The sequence below is a fragment of the Bicyclus anynana genome, chromosome 5 (genome assembly GCF_947172395.1).
Source record: "Bicyclus anynana chromosome 5, ilBicAnyn1.1, whole genome shotgun sequence".
NCBI classification, from domain to species: domain Eukaryota; kingdom Metazoa; phylum Arthropoda; class Insecta; order Lepidoptera; family Nymphalidae; genus Bicyclus; species Bicyclus anynana.
In genome coordinates, this window is record NC_069087.1 from 8,457,419 (window position 1) to 8,477,500 (window position 20,082).

General features: G+C 41.2%; 2 protein-coding genes across 5 annotated transcripts in view; one reads left to right on the forward strand and one right to left on the reverse strand.

Moving 5' to 3' along the window:
• LOC112053872 (guanylate cyclase 32E) overlaps positions 1-13,363 on the forward strand; it is an 80,284-nt gene extending 66,921 nt beyond the window's left edge. Inside the window, exons 17-26 of the mRNA XM_052881783.1 lie at positions 1,378-1,600; positions 2,624-2,758; positions 3,178-3,290; positions 4,746-4,897; positions 5,908-6,006; positions 6,667-6,811; positions 7,987-8,085; positions 8,517-8,802; positions 9,520-9,628; positions 10,691-13,363. Coding sequence (XP_052737743.1) covers positions 1,378-1,600; positions 2,624-2,758; positions 3,178-3,290; positions 4,746-4,897; positions 5,908-6,006; positions 6,667-6,811; positions 7,987-8,085; positions 8,517-8,802; positions 9,520-9,628; positions 10,691-10,843 — 1,514 coding nt within the window. The 3' untranslated portion in view covers positions 10,844-13,363. The remainder of the gene's footprint in view (positions 1-1,377; positions 1,601-2,623; positions 2,759-3,177; positions 3,291-4,745; positions 4,898-5,907; positions 6,007-6,666; positions 6,812-7,986; positions 8,086-8,516; positions 8,803-9,519; positions 9,629-10,690) is intronic.
• Positions 13,321-20,082, reverse strand: part of LOC112053871 (receptor-type guanylate cyclase Gyc76C) — a 36,607-nt gene continuing 29,845 nt past the window's right edge. For all 4 annotated transcript variants that reach the window (XM_024093460.2, XM_024093459.2, XM_024093463.2 and 1 more), the window contains exons 20-25: positions 18,535-18,757; positions 17,839-17,983; positions 17,293-17,495; positions 15,947-16,082; positions 14,671-14,797; positions 13,321-13,976 (exon numbers count right to left, since the gene is read on the reverse strand). In XM_024093460.2, the coding sequence (XP_023949228.1) occupies positions 13,448-13,976; positions 14,671-14,797; positions 15,947-16,082; positions 17,293-17,495; positions 17,839-17,983; positions 18,535-18,757 (1,363 nt within the window). In that variant the 3' untranslated portion in view covers positions 13,321-13,447. The remainder of the gene's footprint in view (positions 13,977-14,670; positions 14,798-15,946; positions 16,083-17,292; positions 17,496-17,838; positions 17,984-18,534; positions 18,758-20,082) is intronic.

Genomic DNA, 20,082 nt, shown 5'->3' on the forward strand with positions numbered 1-20,082 from the left:
AACCTGGTACAATTATTCTTCATACTCCTGGGCAGGTTATAGTATACTTTTCATCACGCCACACTCAATAGGAGCAGAGCAGTGAAGGGAAATGTTGGGAAAACGGGAGAAGTTACTCCATTTTTAACCGACTTCAAAAAGGAGGAGGTTCTCAATTCGGCCGGTATTTTTTTTTTTTTTTTTTTTATGTATGTACACCGATTACTCAAAGACGCCTGGACCGATTTCAAAAATTCTTTTTTTGTTTGAAACGGTATAGTCCCCATTTGGTCCCATTGCCATCATGTCAAGATCTGATGATGGAATCCTGGAGAAATTGAGGGGAACTTTCGAAAATTATATGGGTGTCTAGTATGTTTGTATACTTTTCCATTTACTACTTTTAAGTACTACAATTTTATGAAGGTTTAAAATCGATCTGATGATGGAGCCATAAAACAGACGAGGGAACTCCTCGGCGATTTACAGCAGTTACCTTGTGTTTGGGCTTGATTGATTTGTATTAATGAGAACTTTCCACATAGATAGGTTGTGACTGTCATTTAGTGGGTTGGTGATGAAGACCAAGGACAATTAAGGGAACGCCTTAACAGTTTACAGTAACTACCTTGTGTTTGGCCTTGATTAATTCGTATTGCTGAGAACTTTCTACCAAGATAAGTTGTATCTGTTATTAGGGGTCTGATGATGAAGACCAAGGTCAATTAAGGGAACTCCTTAACGGTTTACGGTAGCTACCTTGTGCTTGGGCTTGATTAATTTGTATTGCTGAGAATTTTGTACCAAGATGGGTTGTGACTGTCATTAGGGGTCTGATGTATTCGTTTGAGATGAAATTTTACACTAAAAATGGAAAAATAATAAAAATTTTAATAAAAAAAATACAACCGACTTCAAAACCTAAAAACGTACCCACTAAACTAAAAAGTGAAAAATAACATCATAATATGTTCTACCTGCTGATCAGTATGAAGGCGGTGCTTAGCCGGTGTTGTCTTAATTTAAGCCATTTCTGACAGGACCACACGAAACGACACTGTCTGCAAAATCTAAATCTATAAGATATTCTCACATGGCTTGAATTAATACATCACCGGCTTAGCACCGCCTTCATACTGATCAGCAGGTAGAACATATTATGATGTTATTTTTCACTTTTTAGTTTAGTGGGTACGTTTTTAGGTTTTGAAGTCGGTTGTATTTTTTTTATTAAAATTTTTATTATATAAGCTTCTGTCGCGTCGTAGGAGTCGCGTCGGGTAGGAGTAGGGTAGGGGTAGAGTAGGGGTAGGGCAGTGTAGTAGTAGGGTTTCACGCGGACGAAGTCGCGGGCGTCCGCTAGTCATTAATAAACTAATTGTATGATGTTCTGCACAGGTCTTGCGTACCTGTCGCCGGAGTTGCTCCGCTTCGCGGGGTGGGGAAAGGACTGCTTCCCTACATCTCTGGATGTTCGCAGCGGCTCCGCGCCGGCGGACGTGTACGCATTCGCGCTGCTCCTCTACGAGCTGCACACGCGCCGCGGCCCCTTCGGGGCGGACGCTCTCCCGCCGCCGGCGCTGCTGCGGCGTCTAGCACACCCCCACCCTGCGCCTTACAGGTAGGTATGTGTCTCGCTTTGTGTGTTCACGTTCAACCTATTCAGAAGGCCAAGTGGCAGTTTGATACTGATACTATCGCGTTAACGTAAACGCGAATTTCTAAGGAATTGAGACAGCGCCATCTCTTGGCACTACTGCACAACTGTTTCAATTCCATATAAATTCACGTTTACTTCAACGCGATAGTAACAATATGAAAATATTGCAAAACTCCCACTAGGCACTCAGATTACTGTAAAAACACATTACTGTACAAGGTAAAAGCTACTTATTCACTGGAGACAAGTTTCGTAAATATGTCGCAAATACTCCGCGATTATGAATGAGGCTTCACCATAATAATAACGCGAGTAAGCTTTAACTATATATTATGTTATTCTTTCATTCATTCATTATCAACCCATATTCGGCTCACTGCTGAGCTCGAGCTTCCTCTCAGAACAAGAGGGGTCAGGAAAATAGTCCACCACGCTGGCCCAATGCGGATTGGCAGAATTCACACATGCAGAGAATTGGGAAAATTCTCAGGTATTCAGGTTCACACCCTCCGGCATCGGAGGCAGAGGTCATATCCTCTGAGCTATCATGGCTCTCTATAGATACCTACCCTACGTACCTAGGTAGGTATAATTTAAATAATTCGTAACTTTCAGAGGTTTCCTTCCCCTTTTTTTGTTTACCTCAAGATGATAACAAAAATTATAAAGGAAATTCATTCTCATTCTAGGTCAGTTAAAATTGGCAAAAGTTGTTACGAGCAAAATTAATTATTTCGTTTAGTAATTTGATTATTGACTACATTATACTACACTAGCTGACGCCGCGCGGTTTAACTCGCGTGGTTCCCGTTCCCGTAGGAATACGGGGATATATAGCCTATAGCCTATAGCCTTCCTCGATAAATGGGCTATCTAACACTGAAAGAATTTTTCAAATCGGACCAGTAGTTCCTGAGATTAGCGCGTTCAATCAAAAATACTCTTTAGCTTTATTATATTAGTATAGATAATTTCCTGTGGTAGGCCACCATTAGAAGACTTGACGGGTCGGTTTGACTGCGTGCGCGAATGCTGCGCCGAGTGTTGGGCCGAGGAGCCGGCGCAGAGACCAGACTTCAAAGCTATACGGACGCGCCTGCGACCGCTCCGGAAGGGCATGTATGAAACACATTCACTATATTGCAGTATTGTAGCATTGTGCTGAGCTGGGGTCATTTTCTGGGTTATGCCACACATCGCAGGGTATTGTCCTAAATGTCCTGGTGTACTGGAGATATTGTGATGTGTGGCATAATTTCGAAATATTTTCTTTCTTTCTTTCTTACTTCTTTAATTTACAACCAAAAATGAAACGTAATCTTTAGGGACTCAGATCGCTAATCATTAGTGACAGCCTATTTGTAAGGTTAAAACAGAGCCGAGTCTCCCTTTATAGACGAAGAGATTTGAAGTTCAAATAACCACGCCGTTCCAACGTTGATGGTTGGAGGTATTCAATGATTAATATACCTAAGGGTAAATTTTAATTGTTACTGTAACCTCTTATACAGAGTTATGAATGAAATGTTTACTTTCAGGAAACCAAATATTTTTGATAATATGATAGCGATGATGGAAAAATATGCAAACAACTTGGAAGCTTTAGTTGATGAGCGAACTGATCAATTACAAGAAGAAAAGAAAAAAACAGGTAATTTATATCAATTACCTACATATTTATTTTTTACTACTACTACTACTACTACTACTAACTACTACTTTAACCTGTTTAAAGTATTCTAGACAAATACTTTAAACAGGTAAAAGTAGTACAAACAATTATAGAACTCAGATAATTTAATAGGCAATCATGTAAAATAAGGTATAACTCCTACAGATACTGATACCACACAACTGTCGGGAACCCAAATCGAGAACTTTTTATTTCTACAATAATATAAACTATCTAATCTCTCTTGTAAAAATAAATACAGGACGATGAAATTATATTTTCTTCAGACACCTAACCGGAACTATTGAATTAATAAAAGTTCTTTGCTAGATAAGGTAGGTACCTACTCGTACCTATCATAGCCATTTGGCATCACGACTACTTTTCTAACGCAAGCGAAATTCCCACTTAATAGTAGGTAGGTTCCCTTCGCAATAAAAAGTTACAACCGAAAGCTCGCAATAAGTATTAGCATATTTATAGCATTATTCAAATTCGAAACCATTTTACACTTCCTCGTACATTCCGCGCTGGCCTATAAACGTAGCAATATTTATTAATGGACTGGCCTGTGGCCTAACTTAAACTTTCGGTCACGCTTCGAACGCTAGCTTGAATAATTGTCTGGTCCACTGACAAACTGTGAATATTGATAAGTATTTACTCGATATTTTATTAATGTCACGACTGATAAACCAGTCGTGTTAAGTAAATTCGTTAGCCATGAAAAATACCTTCGAATAGGAATAATAGGTTCTTATTAACCAAACTCTCAGCTTATTTGTCACACTGTTTAAGTCTCCTCGTTAATGGACCTTAAACTAGTACCTACAAATTCTTGAAAATATATATACTAATGGTATAGGTGTAGACACAACTCTTCTTTTTTTGTGAATAAAATAAAATGTTGTAGCTTTTGCATTCTATAGGATATAGTCCTATACCGAACCTTACGAGTCGAGCACATTACCGTCATGGTTCACAAATCAATTACAAAACTATAAATAATATCTATAGAGCCGTAATAGCCCAGTGAATGATTCCGGAGGGTGTGGGTTCTAATCCGGTCCGGGGCATGCACCTCTCTTTTCAGTTGTGTGCATTTCAAGAAATTAAATAACGTGTCTCAAACGGTAAAGGAAAACATCGCGGGGAAACCTGCATACCAGAGAATTTTCTTAATTCTCTGCGTGTGTGAAGTCTTTCGCATCGCATTGGGCCAGCGTGGTGGACTATTGGCCTAATGCTTCTCATTTAGAGAAGAGACTCGAACTTAGCACAGAGTCGAATATGGGTTGATAACGAACGAACGAATATCTATAGAAAATACTCGTACCTATTTATCGCCTCAAAACTATATTTTTTGCCTTTTTACACAGTTTTACGACATCGCCATATTTTTACAAACTTATCAAACATGACGTATTTGTTTAGAGGCGTTGCTGGAGGAAATGCTGCCCGCGCCGGTCGCCGAGCAGCTAAAGCGCGGGCGGCGCGTGCTGCCCGAGAGCTACGACTCCGTCACCATATACTTTAGCGACATCGTGGGCTTCACCGCCATGTCTGCTGAGAGCACGCCTCTGCAGGTCAAAGCTATTTTTATAATAATAGTCAGGGATCCGTAGAACTTTTTGTACAACTGATTGCTATCAAGTTAACTTTTCGTGAGTAGCTTCAACTCGATGAGACAATTCAACAGACAAGACTTTTTTAATTACGAAAATTCTTGATTCTGGTAGCTAACTCAATTACCAGAAAATAACCTCGTTATTGATACAAGTTGGGAGGAGGGTAGTTTATCAAAAGTTGTTACTAACCAGCAGAATTTTTTTTTTCCTGATATCTCAGTTAGTTACCAAAATCAAGAATTTTCGTAAATAAAAACGTTGATCGTCTCATCGAGATGAAGCTACTCACGAAAAATTAACTTGATATGAAATGAAATGAACCACGATCTACCTGCTGATAAAGTAGGTTTAGCACCTACCAAGTGTAAGTCGATGACGGCAAAATGTGGAAACGCTTTTATCTGGATGCCTATTTATCATTGTTTAATGATGCCCAAATACCTACTTAGAATAAAACATTCGTATTGAAAACATTATAGGTACACTTACCGATCTAGTTAGGTATACAACCCTTGTTTTAATTAGTCACAAAGTATTTTTAGGTATGCACTATAGATACAATGTCATTAGAATTGATATTTTTATATTTGTTAAAACAGACGGCCTCCGTAGCGCAATGGTATGCGCGGTGGATATACAAGACGGAGGTCCTGGGTTCGATCCCCGGCTGGGCAGATTGAGATTTTCTTAATTTGTCCAGGTCTGGCTGGTGGGAGGCTTCGGCCGTGGCTAGTTACCACCCTACCGGCAAAGACGTACCGCCAAGCGATTTAGCGTTCCGGTACGATGCCGTGTAGAAACCGAAAGGGGTGTGGATTTTCATCCTCTTCCTAACAAGTTAGTCCGCTTCCATCTTAGACTGCATCATCACTTACCATCAGGTGAGATTGTAGTCAAGGGCTAACTTGTCAAGAATAAAAAAAAAAAACACTTATATTTTTATTTACTGTTCAAATTATATATTGCAGGTGGTGGACTTTCTCAATGATCTCTATACGTGCTTCGATTCAATATTAGAAAATTTTGACGTCTACAAAGTCGAAACGATTGGTGACGCTTATATGGTGGTGAGTATCCCATGGACGGCTTAATTTCTGAGGAAAAATACGAGTCACCTCCATGAAAAGGTTCTGCCTTAATATGTGCATGACTGGACGTTTTACAAAATGTGTGAACATGATTGACGAGCAAGTAGATTAAATGTTATACAATGAGTCGGTTCTTCTTTACGATACATTTTGGCTAAACTCGTTTATATTTTCTTTTGACGTTATTCGTTATCATTGTGTAACAAACATCCACACATTTAGGTATAGTAAAGCCCACCTTTCCTCCTGTAAAAGCGAAAGTAAAAACGTGCTGAAACTCTGCAAGACTATGGTTACCTATTTATTTATGGTTGTTATCAATGTCGTTTCTAAGCCGTTTATCTGATTGCGATGAAAGTATCTATGCTTATGTTGCTCTGCTTATGTAGAAACCGCGGATTTTCCTGGACCAAAAAAAAGTAAACATTTATTATATCTTGGCATGGATACGCAAATATCCCTATAAGTCGTAGGCAATCGATTAATGACGTGATGTGTGTGTACTTTCTACCCCTAACGATAATACCCCTACTACCCCTAATATTCAAACTGACAAAACAATGTTTTGCTTAATCAATGAATTACCCTTAGGCAAGTAGATGTCCCAAAATTTCCTATACTTCGAACTTTCACGCGCAGGTATCAGGTCTGCCCATCCGCAACGGTATCCTGCACGCGGGCGAGGTGGCGTCCATGGCGCTGGCGCTGCTGGCCGCCACGCGCGCCTTCCGCGTGCGCCACCGCCCCGAGCACCGCATGCTGCTGCGCGTCGGCATACACTCGGGTAAGCGAGATCCTATGGTTCCGAGACTTGGTCGCTACCTAAGCTTGTAAGACGGCTCAGAGTCACGCAGCGAGCGATAGAACGAGATATGTTCGGAGTCACAGAACAAACAACGCTAAAACCTAACGCTTTTAGCAATAGAAGTAGCAGGGGGTCGTGGCCCGCTTACACTCGGGTATGCGGAACATCGCAAGCGTGTCCTCAAGCCATTTAGGCCTCGTCCCTGGGTACGCTGGTTTCAATACAAAGAATTGGCACTTTATAAATCTAGTTACCTCTTATATCTGTGTTCGGAGTAGTCTTATCCAGAAATGAGATGAGAGACAAGTGTCACCAACATAGCTCAGCAGTCGCCAAGCTGAAGTGTCAATATACTCGCAGTTTTGAAGAGGCGATGGGCGTTAAGGTCCCAACTCCCAAGATACTGGAATGGTGACCCACACAGGAAGGCGCAGTGTCAAACTCCATCGTCTAATATGATGATGATGAAACGAGATCCTCACTCAACCTAAACTCAGCAAACTTTGCAATTAAGACAATGGCCCTGATTTCTAAAGCCCACCAAGAGAATGGTGATCTCTCGATGCAACGAATTTGGGCGATTCTATTCTCTTTCTACAAACGCTAACTGCTCGAAAACTAGAAAAACGTATGAGAATGACAGATCCGATCGATAACTCGATCACGTGACCTGCCGATAGCAAATGTCATTCCCATATATTTTTAAAGGAGATGAACACGATCCCATACAAGCTTGGGCCTGACCTGAACAAGATCGAAACATGCTTCATTTTGAAGGCTCAGATAATTACTACTGATAACTAAAAGTCATATTGGTGCAGCACTTGGGGATTTTGTTTTATTTAATATTTTAGATTTTGTAGGTTAAGTGAAAAGTCATTATTTAATTTGTTCAAAATACTTTCTGTAAGTTTTTTTTTACTTGATAGATATTTTCGATTGTAGAAAGAGAATGGACGTGTCACATTGCTACAGGCCCTGAACATCTCTCGATGCAAACAACTTAATTCCCGTTGTTGTTGTAGTTGAACTAAATAGTTCATAGTAGGTACTACCTACCTAACAATATTCTGAAAAGTGCCTAACTAATTAAGGAAGAGTTAATTAAACTATATATGGTACTGTATAACCAATGCTGTTATTTATTTTGCTAGGTCCAGTATGCGCGGGTGTCGTGGGACTAAAAATGCCCAGGTATTGCTTGTTCGGCGACACCGTCAACACTGCAAGTCGCTTCGAATCAACGGGTGTTCGTGAGTATTATCACATAAATGCCTTCGATATCAACCATATATATATACCATATATATAACCATATATATATCAACCATATAACCATATATATATCAACCATACCTACTTATTACCAATTATCTGCTATATCGCATTTTAATGACACTTTTTGACGGTAGATTAATAAATGGCCGTACTACTATTAAATAGGTAGGTAATTCCTTGAAAAGTTCTCAACAAGCCTTTAAGCCTTTAAAGAAATGATCAAATAATAATAGGTTTATAGTGTATCGAACAGATGAGCAAGTAGGTACACTTAAACGATCTGTACGCATTTTAGCCGACTTCCAAGAAGAACGTTCTCGATTCAACGTATGATTTTTGATCAAGCTATTTAGCCTCTCCTACTACTCTCCTACATTACCGCACCAATTGTTCCATTTACTTCCAGCTTTGAAGATCCACTGCAGTGCCGCGTGCAAGGCATTTCTCGACCAACTGGGCGGGTACATTTTAGAAGAGCGTGGAATCGTGTCCATGAAGGGCAAGCGCGACCAGGTCACGTGGTGGCTGCGCGGGGAGGAGCCGAGCGCGGCGGCGGCACGAGCTCGCAGACGGGCACACGCCAAGGGTCTGCCGCCTGCTGACACGAGGGACCAGCGGCATCAGGACCGACGCGGACAACGCAGCTCTATGAAGAGCAGGAATTGGAAGAACCAAGTGGGAGGGTTGCACAGGTAAAAGCGAGGCTGTGGCGTACGCGCGCCTGCAAACTTACCACAGATTGATCTAAATAATAAGACACTTGTAAAGTTGTGTCTTCGGACAGTGCATGTTGCCAGTGTAACCTATGGTTCCGAGACTTGTTCGCTAACTATGGGCCTCATAAGAAGGCTCAGAGTCACACAGCGGGCGATGGAAAGAGCTATTTTAGGAGTATCTCTGCGTGATCGAATCAGAAATGAGGAGATCCGCAGAAGAACCAAAGTCACCGACATAGCTCAACGAGTTGCGAAGCTGAAGTGGCAATGGGCGGGGCACATAGTTCGAAGAGCCGATGAAAGTTGGGGTCCCAAAGTGCTGGAATGGCGACCCTGTACTAGTAAGCGCAGTGTTGGTCGACCTCCCACCAGGTGGACTGACGACATCAAGCGAGTCGCATGGATTCGCTGGATGCAGGTGGCTCAGAATCGTGATGTTTGGAAGTCCCTACAAAAGGCCTATGTCCTGCAGTGGACGTCCATCGGCTGATATGATGTAATGTTGTGATTTGTCGCCGCGAATGTGTCTGACAGACCGACAAAATGTGTTACACAAATTATCAAGACAATTCTCTACAATTTCTCAAGGAAAGTGCTAATAAAAATTATTACACTATAATGACTCATCTCTAAAACAACTACTGTACACCGTTGTGAAAACTCCGCACAGTAATTTCTTTTCATTTGTTGCAGATGTTGCAGTTTAGAATCTCCAAAGAAACTCCGATTCGCTTCGGGGAATCATTTAGAATCATATACGGATAATGTTCTACATCATCGTAGTGATGAATATTTAATGGAAGTAAGTCAATTTATGTAATAAAAAAAACAATTGTGTATTAATAAGAAAAATCTGGATGAATTTTGGCACAGAAATAAGTAGATATAGTCTGGTAAAGCGGATAGACATATTTTTTATTATTTTCAATTTAGCCCTCGACTACAATATCACCTGATGGTAAGTGATGATGCAATCTAAGATGGGAGCGGGCTAACTTGTTAGGATGAAAATCCACACCCTTTACGGTTTCTACACGACATTGTATCGGAATGCTAAATCGCTAGGGGGTACGTCTGTGCCGGTAGGGTGGTAACTAGCCACGGCCCACCAGCCAGACCAATTAAGGAAACCTGAATCGGCACAGCCGGCGATCAAACCTAGGACTTCCGTCTTGTAAATCCATCGCGCTTACCACTGCGCCACGGAGGCCGTGAAGACTATTTAGTAGAGCAATACCCTCATTAGCAAGCCAAATTAGACTCATTGTTGAGGTTAGGCCAATAGTCCACCACGCTGGCCTAATGCGGATTGGCAGACTTCTAATATATCTAAAGAATTTAAAAAAAAAATCAGGTATGTACGTGTATTTCTCACGATGTTTTCCTTCACCATTCAAGACACGTGATATTTAATTTCTTAAAATGCACATAATTGAAAATATGGAGGTGCATGCCCCGGACCGGATTTAAACCTACGCTCTCCGAATCGAAGCCAGAGGTCATATCCATTGGGATATCACGGCTATACCCTACCCAATACTACAGTCTTTCTTGATGAGTACTGTTTACCAACAAAATTAGAAATGGATTTAGAAATCACTAGTCATTTCACATTCACACCTAATAACAATTATACTTAAATTGTTCTTAAATTAATGAAAATAAACTTGATTAATAAGCTTAGAACAATTAGACACGGTTAAAATATTATACTATATATAATCTAAAATAAATAAGTCATGAAATGACATGCGATTTCTACCTTCACTTTTAATTTGTTTGTCTGGTAACCAGTAATCATCAAGACAGGCTGTAGTATAGTTAAAAACCTTGTGCACACCACCTTGAACAAAAACGTCCGCAGGTGGTGGGCGAAGCGCAGCGGCCCGAGCTGCTGGAGGCGCCGCTGCGCGAGCACGCCAGCGTGTCGTGCCCCATCATCGAGCAGCGCTGCGACATCCGCCTCGTCGTCAACTGCCACGACCCCGCCGGCATACCGCTGCTAGCCGACGCGTAGAGTATTCACCATTCATATTGAGATGTAAGAAGAACCTTCTTGTAATAGTAGGGGAGCCCGGGACGCTAAATTTGCAGTTACTAACGCGTCATGGGGACCGATTACATTCGGTAGATTAAATACCGCTGCTAGCGGACGCGTTGAGCAGTGCTGCGACATCCGCCTCGTCGTCAACCGCCACGACCCCGCCGGCATACCGCTGCTAGCCGACGCTTAGAGTATTCACCATTCGTATTGAGATGTAAGAAGAACCTACTTGCAAGGGACAAATTGAAAAAATGCCCAGAAGGCTCAAGTCGCACACGAGTCACACGCGACAGCCACAAACGCCGCTACAAGAAGCAACAAGGGGCCACAAAAATAGCTGAAGCGCGCGATAGCCACTTGTGACGCGTGGTCGGCACTTGTGGTCGGTAGCTGCTATTTTAATCCATACATGCAGTATCATAATCGCGCATCATAATTGCAGCGTTTAGTGACCGGTGCGGGCCACAAGAAGCGAGCAGAAACGATTGTAACGTGCGGCGGGCACTATGTATATGAAAACTACAGGTATTATACCGGTAGCGGCGTTTTGTGGTTGTGGCTGGTGGCCCGTATGCGAGAGCCCTAAAATTTGCACCACGACATGTCTCCAGGCGATAGAAAGACAAATGTCGACCAATAGCGGCGTCTGAACTGTCGCCGTCGTTGCTTTGAAAGAGATGGGACTGGAACAACTCCGCCGTGATTGGTCCACATAAGTCTTTTTCTCTTCACGAGATATGGCTCTGACGCATGCCACTGTTAGGCCTGCTAGAGATAAGCAGCAAAAACCCCACCAAAATAGCGTTAGCAAGTGAAAAAGGAGTTGTTTTCGTAGGTGACGTGCGCAAAGTTTAAACATTTGATGAAACTCCATTAATATGAAATTTAAGAGTCAATAATAAAACTGTGCGATAAGGAGCAGATTTTTGAAGCTTTGTTTAAAATTCATTAAATCAACCTTTAAGCTACGCTTTAGAAACGGACATTTTTTCATGTACATAGATGGTTCTCCTTACTTCTAGCCTCTCTACCTAGACATTACTCCGCGGAAGTATCTTGGCGCGGCCTTATTACTTATTTTATTGGTACCAGTTACCCACATGTTCCTGTCACTTACATGCGACCAACGAAATAATCTCGTGTTGAGAAATAGACATGATTCAACCAATGGCCTCTTTCATTACGTTGGTACGATAGAGATGGAACTGAGATAACTCCTACGCTATTGGACGAAATTTTTTCTATATTCCTCTTCACTGGTCGCATGTTAGAATTTTACACAGAGTAACTATCGATTGTTTATCGACATTATTGTGACCTCGAAAATAGCAATAGTTTCGAAAATATCTATTCTTTATGGATGTAAACGGTATTGGAGGCTCAAAAGGGCTACTTAAGAGCCAATTTATAAAAAAAATCAGTACTATTGGTTATAGAAAACATCAGAAAAATAAAAACATTGCAGAAGCAAGTTCAACTAGTTTCTTCCACGAGGTTTCTTCCATAACACGCAGGTGGCTTAAAATACTTGTGGCGCATCTAAAGGTCTTTTAACTTTCTGGACAATAATAATTTATTCTCCGACAGAGGTTCTTAAGGAGTCCTTAGGGTAGACAGTGCATTTGCATCTATGAAGTGCACACCACTACTCGCTGGTTACTTTAAAGTTCACATTCCATCTCTCTCCTAGCTATAGATGAGTAGAGGTAAGGTAAGGTAAACCTGGGCCTGAAGCCATAAGACACGTCGATTCTCTTTCCACAAACCCTAACGCTTCTTTATTAAGATAAAAGTAAAGTGGAGTGGAATTTAATATTTCAAATTTCGCAGAATTGAACATTTAATATTTCTGAAATTCTAAAAACTACAATGTAGACATATAACTTAAACTATCGTATTTTTGTAGTTCAAAATAATTTCCTTGTTTAATTCACTTTCCTATTGGCTCTATTTAAAAATACTGTGACGCCACCAATTCGACATTTTCGTTTACATCGCGTAGATTAGGCTGTCCTTACCTCTAGCCTCCGTATTCCGTTAGACTTTATTACGATCTACTTGAGATAATTATTATCATACCAATACCAATGTGTAGTTGTCTAAAGAAATCCGATTTTAAAATTAAGGCCGACGCAGAATTTACGTCCAAGTCCACTAGTCAAATACCCGTCCGGATTATAAATTGTTAATATTATTTATGTTAATCTTTGTGTTACTATAATAATAACATCCATTTAACCATGTTGGCGCAGTGATAGATGTTATGATATGATTAGTTTATAAGAATGTATAAGATACTAGTAATATAATACATAGATATATAAAATTTCTGTAGACATTAACTGACAGACATCTATAACGCGAAAGTGCGACCCGCGCGTTACAGATGTCGTCATACAACTATTCGGTAGCGTTAAAGTGATCTATGTCAGTATTATTAAGAGACCATGTTCAATAGAAATTATTTAATAACATTAAACTCTTATTTCACAATTGACGGTAACATCGTTTTACTTACACATATTATTTACAAGAGCATTTCATATACATATATCGGAATATACACGGTGCGGCGCCTCACACGGCGGACTCGCGGTCGAGCAGGTGCGGCGCGCGGCGGAGCGACGACGAGGTGCTGCGAGCGCCGCCGCCGAAGATACCGAGCAGCCACGAGCGGATCGCGAAACGCGGCATCTTAGCGCCCCCTTTAACGTCAGCGACGTTCTCTAGCGAACGCCACTTCTTATAAAATTCGATGTAGTCAGAGTCGGGCACCTTGCGCTTAGGGCGGTCGAGTTTGTTGCACAGGCTCGCTTTACGCAGCAGGGGGCTGTCCTCGTCAGCGCGCGGCGGCTCGTCGGGCGGCGACAGCGCGGTGCCGTTGAAGAGCGCGGAGGACACGGTGGCGATGACCACGTCCGCGTCCAGCGAGCGCGTCGTGTTCTGGCGGCGCAGGCGGGCGCGCGCGCCGAGCGTGTCGAGCGAACGCGCGGACCGCAGCGCGCAGCCGTCCGCGTCGGTGCCCACGCAGTCGCCCACGCACGCGCCCATGCCGCCGCCCATGCCCTCGCACGCCATCGACGACGCGATGGAACTCAGCGCACGTCTGATAACAAATATTACTTTCAGACAAGCCCGTGCTTTATTTTATTATTAGCCTTACCAGACTTAGATTATCCTAGACCAGAGTTTAAGTCATATGGTAGTCTATGAAACATTGGGCTTTTCTATCTTCAATAAATATTGTCACCCAAGTTTCTAGTCGGCTTTTACCTGCGTTTAGAAACAGTGGTGGTACATTAAGTCCAAATTGACGTTTTAGAGTCTACTTGAAATGAACGAATATAAATTTAAGCGTCGTGGATCTGGCCTGGCCCTAGGCCCTGGAAGACTTAGTAGGACATAACACATATTTCGACGACCTCCGTGGCGCAGTGGTGTGCGCGGTGGATTTACAAGAAACAGCTTCTCGGTTCCGACTGGGCCGATTGAAGTTTTCTCGATTAGTCGAGAAAACTTCAATCGGCTTTAATATGGCTGGTGGGAGGCTTCAGCTGTTACCACCCAAAGACAAAGACGTACCGCCAAGTAGAAACTGAAAGGGGTGTGGATTTTCATCATACTTCTAACAAGTTAGCCCGCTTCCATTACATTACATTTTGGGCAAAGTAATAAAAAAGTAATACGCATTGGGCCAGCGTGGTGGACTATTGGCCTAACCCCTGTTATTCTAAGAGGAGACTCCGAGCTCAGCAGTGGGCCGAATGACGATGATGATGATGAATAAAAAAAGCAGGTACCTGTTGTGTGTGTTAATGGGCGCGCGGCGGGCGGGCGGCGAGGCGGGCGCGGGCAGCGAGGCGCCGCTGTGCAGGCGCTGGCGGATGCCGCCGCTGCCGCTCCCCGAGCGACCGTCGCTCTTCAGCTCTACACAACCGACACCACTCATTGGCGACGGCATGTTACAATGTGGTCGCTTGTACATACATTCGTACAATCACATACAATAATAGCCAAGTATCGCACAAAACCATTCCCGGTTAGGTAAATAAATTCATTCACAAACCTACCTACAGTGCTCGCGGATCTTTATGTTTGTGAAGTTAGCTGCGGAATGAGTATGCGCATTCGTACGGACGCGAACACTCCCCGACCGCGCCGTTTGTACCGCTATTGATTCATTTCGCATTAATTTAGGCATGAATATAGCCCACTAAACACCATATCCGCAAGTTTCAGAACTTATTGTTTCTGATTTTTTTTTTAAGTTGACTGATGATGAATATACATTTTCACTAATATTGTATGGATTATGCAATATTTAAGCACATCTCTAATACATTAGTCAAACAATAACTAGCACTGCAATCCACATTGTAACATACAAAGAATTTCACAAAACAAACAAGCATAAAGTTTATGAAGTCAGGCGTCCACAGATCCGCATTCTATGCATCGGACGCATAGCATCAAACGATTTTTGGTATTCTTTGTATAGAACGTCATACAAGTGCGTCCATTGATCCACATCGTACGGATCGCATCGAATGAATTTTATCTACCGTAAAATTAAAAATCCATTTGATGCGATGCGTCCGATACGTACGATGCGGATCTATGGACGCTTACCATAAAAGGCTATAATTAATTATGATTCAGAATAAAAATTACTAATTTTGCATACATTAAACATTATTTTAAATAACCTGTATTATAATAGTTAATATTGTAATGTAAATTATTCGTCGCTTTTAGCCAATTTAACTGTATCACAATACTAGTTAAGCCGTCGTGGATTTTCACCCTAAATATAGCCTATTTTACTAGCTGATAATGTACAATAGGGAAAGAATCGTTAGTGAAATAATTTTTAAAATCGATTTTTTTTTACGTTACGTAAAACATCAATCATCAATCAACAAAACTACCAATTCCAAAATAAATTGTTAACTTAGTGCAAGTTTGCTCAATGCATGCTAAAATAAAAATAAATCTTGTATTTTTTTTCAAAATCCAATTTCAAACTGGAAAGAACTTCGAAAACCATAAACTAGATAATTTATATAGTCTATGTACCTGAGATAGATGGATGCCTTGAGTCAGTCAGTCTGGGACTTCGCCGCGGGCGACAGAACAGTGGTCGTTCTTCTCCCTCTACCGTCCTCTTCTGTATCGCCTTCTCAGTCGCACCAACCAGCCAATACGTTTGCAGCTAAAAATAATGCACCAACCTAGCTTAATTATACGTTTAAAAACTATATGTAAAACAAAAACCCTCTTGTCCAATACGGAAATACGCATATACATTTCAATATTTTATCAAAAACAAGTTACATAAATATTGTCTTTATTACCCGATATCCTTATATTAATTAAATGTGATGTGTCCATATGTCCACAAAATTCATACGAAATGCTATACTAAAGTCAAAGTCACTGTATATGTTTATCAACAAACAAATTAGAAATTAAGCTTATTATTTTTAATCTTTATTTTAATTAATTTAGGAACAAGTTCATTAAAATGAATAAGTGTGTAATGACTAGCGATTTTCCCTCACTTTTAATTTGTTTGTTGATAAACATTGCACGTCGAATTTGGCTCTAGTATCGTTGACTGTATCGCCGATACAAGTGTGTGTATATGTGCGTCCGTAGGTGCGTGCGTGCGTACATGTTTGTGTGCATGTGTATGTGTGTAAATGTGAACTTGCGTGCGCGTATGACTTTGCGTGCGGGAGTGCGTGCCTGCGTGTAAATGTGCGTCTGTGCGCGAATAAACACTATTAAAATAGTGTAGAATATATACCTGGTCCTTGCCCTTAATGGGAATGGTGCCCCTCGGCTCGACGACCTATCCGTAACAATAGCGCGGCATCGTCAGCACGGGTATATGCGTGCGGATCTGTGTGGATGTGATATTGCGTGCGCGTGACGCGTGAGCTTGCGTGTGAACGTGCGTGCGTAAGTGTGTATATGTGAACACTATTGAAATAGTAATATACCTGGCCCTTGCCCTTGATGGGAATGGTGCCCCTCGGCTCGACGACGTATCCGTAACAATAGCGCGGCATCGTCAGCCCAGCACGGGTATATGCGTGCGTATCTGTGTGCATGTGATATTGCGTGCGCGTGACGCGTGAGCTTGCGTGTGAACGTGCGTGCGTAAGTGTGTATATGTGAACACTATTGAAATAGTAATATACCTGGCCCTTGCCCTTGATGGGAATGGTGCCCCTCGGCTCGACGACGTATCCGTAACAATAGCGCGGCATCGTCAGCCCAGCACGGGTATATGCGTGCGGATCTGTGTGGATGTGATATTGCGTGCGTGCGTGCGCGTGACGTGTGAGCTTGCGTGTGAACGTGCGTGCGTAAGTGTGTATATGTGAACACTATTGGAATAATGTAGAATATTATACCTGGCCCTTGCCCTTGATGGGGATGGTGCCCCTCGGCTCGACGACGTATCCGCCCAGCTTGTCGAGCGCCTGCTTGCAGCTCGGCGAGATGTGTATGCGCAGCGGCTCCCCGTTGGACTCCATGCGCGACGCCGTGTTGACGGTGTCGCCGAACAGACAGTAGCGCGGCATCGTCAGCCCGACCACGCCTGCCACTACCGCACCTGTGGATTAAAAAATAAATAAGCCATTTATTCCCAAGTTTTACAACATACAAAACTTAATTTACTACAAAACTTATAATCTTTATTATTGTTGTATTATTTAGCTGTACCACCTGTTTTGGGATAAGTTCTTCTGCCCCTGAGTATTACATTACAATGATTGATTGATGACAATAATTCTCTGATAAGTGTTTGTTGGACAATTAATTCTCCAAAACAGGTTTTTAATGAGATCTCAATGAAGGTAGCCGCCAATAAAAGGGAAGCATCGCTCTGAATACATAAACGCACTCTCTATAACAACCACGACCATTCTACCAGATCACCTACAAGTGAAAATTACCTGTGTGGATCCCTATTCTTAGTTTGAGTATCTCGTTCGGTCTGTGCGATATTTTGTGCGTCTTGACAGCGTTGAGGAGCTCCAGCGCCATCGATGCTATCTCACCCACGTGTCTGTCGTTATTCCTTATTGGGAGGCCGGATACCTGGAGTGTTACAGTAAATATCTTAATGGGATGTATCAAGTTACAGAGGTTCAGACTCCCAATCGGCTAAGACAGCAATTGTCTTGCGACTGAGGACATGATTGATTATAGGAATTAATACTTAATAATTGAAGGAAATATCAAAAGAAATCTTATCGAATAAAATATTAACTCACGTAAAGGTAAGGTCGTTCACTTATTTATTATTGTGTTAATCTCATTCAAGCTTTATAACGTTTCATATCATCAAAACGTAGCGAAGAGGCTAAATGACGCGCGTGCCTTTCTCCCACCCGTAGTCACCTCACGCATCTTGATTTTAATTGTAATTTATGTACTATAACTTTACAAGTTTGTTGATAACACTCCCATGATATGCGGGCGACGGGGGGCAAGGAATGTGCGGGTGTGAAGTCGTGCGCGCGGGGCAGAGGGAAGGACTGCGCAGGTATGAAGTAGTGCGCGCGGGGCAGAGGGAAGGACTGCGCTGGTATGAAGTAGTGCGCGCGGGGCATCGCTAACTCTACATACATATATATGCAAATACATACCACCATATAAGCATCCCCGATAGTTTCCACTTTATACACGTCATAGCCTCTAATTATCCTATCGAAGACAGTGTACAGGTCATTGAGGAAGTTGACCACCTGCAGCGGCGTACTCTCCGCCGACATGGCGGTGAAGCCCACGATGTCGCTGAAGTATATGGTGACGGAGTCGAATGACTCCGGCTCCACACCCTCGCCCGTGGTCAACCTTCGAGCCACTGACCTACAACAAAAGCCGATTGGCTACAATAAACATAAACAACAAGAACAAGAAGAACTCATGACTAAGGGCCCCGTATGGGTTCGAAACTAGTCGGGCATACTCCGACGTTGTATCGCGTGACTTTTAGCCGTGTTTCATAATAAATTAATATGAATAACACTCACGACAGTTTAATTTTTAAAATAAACATAAACTCTATAATATAACGAACTCATTCAAATGTAGAAATAAATAAGGTTCAATTTGTTAAAATTTTCACCTCTACTTAAGCCATACTCAATGTGCACTGTTTACCAACAAACTAATCAGAAATGAGGGTATAAATCGGTCATTTCATGCCTAATAATAATTATAATTAACTTATTCTTAAAATAATAAAAATGTTGATTATTAAGCTTCGAACAATTAGATATACTTAATATATTAAGTATATCTAATTGTTCTACACACTTGTGATGTGAATAACAATTTATAAAAAAACAATACATAATTTAAAATAAGTTATGAAATGACATGCGTTTTCTACCTTCATTTCTAATTTGTTTGTTGGTAAACAGTGTACATAGAGTATGGCTTAAGTATAGAAAAACTGTTGTGTACACTAAATACAATGTAAACTCTATATAGTGAACTTCTATTTTTGGTCACATTATTATCCAAACTTTGCAACACTCTATAAAGCGTAAGAACCACTCTTAATAGCAAAAAAAAATACAAAATTCATTATGTATCTAAATAAACATTGATTCCATTGATGATATGTAATAAGGGATTTTAAGAAATGTATGCATTTGTTTAATGAAATGAAATTCATACGTTGGAACACTAAGCGTAGCAAAAAACTTCTGGATAACGAAATACTAAGTGATTATTTAGATCACAATCAACATTCCACTGTTGTCTATTATTTGACCATAAACAATAATAGACATATAGATATTCATTCACATGTCTTTACTTACTGTACTTTCCTACTGACGTTATGTTACTATGTTTTTATTTCACTACAGTTTTTAGGTTTATATTCTTCATTATGATGTAAATACCTCATATTTCATTTTAAAATGGTCTTAAAAGTTTTGATCTGTAAATATTTTAGTTGCAATGGAAACAATTGATTTACAAAAATATAATTTTACTGACTAGGTACAATGATTAAAATCAATCAACATCATGCTTAAAGAAAACAACTATACAGTAAATGTAATATTTAGAATCAATTATTCTACGGCTACATACTATCTAATTGATATCACTAACACTACATGTGAAGCAAACTATTAATTTCGACTTACTAATTATAATATAAGTAGATAAAATAAAAA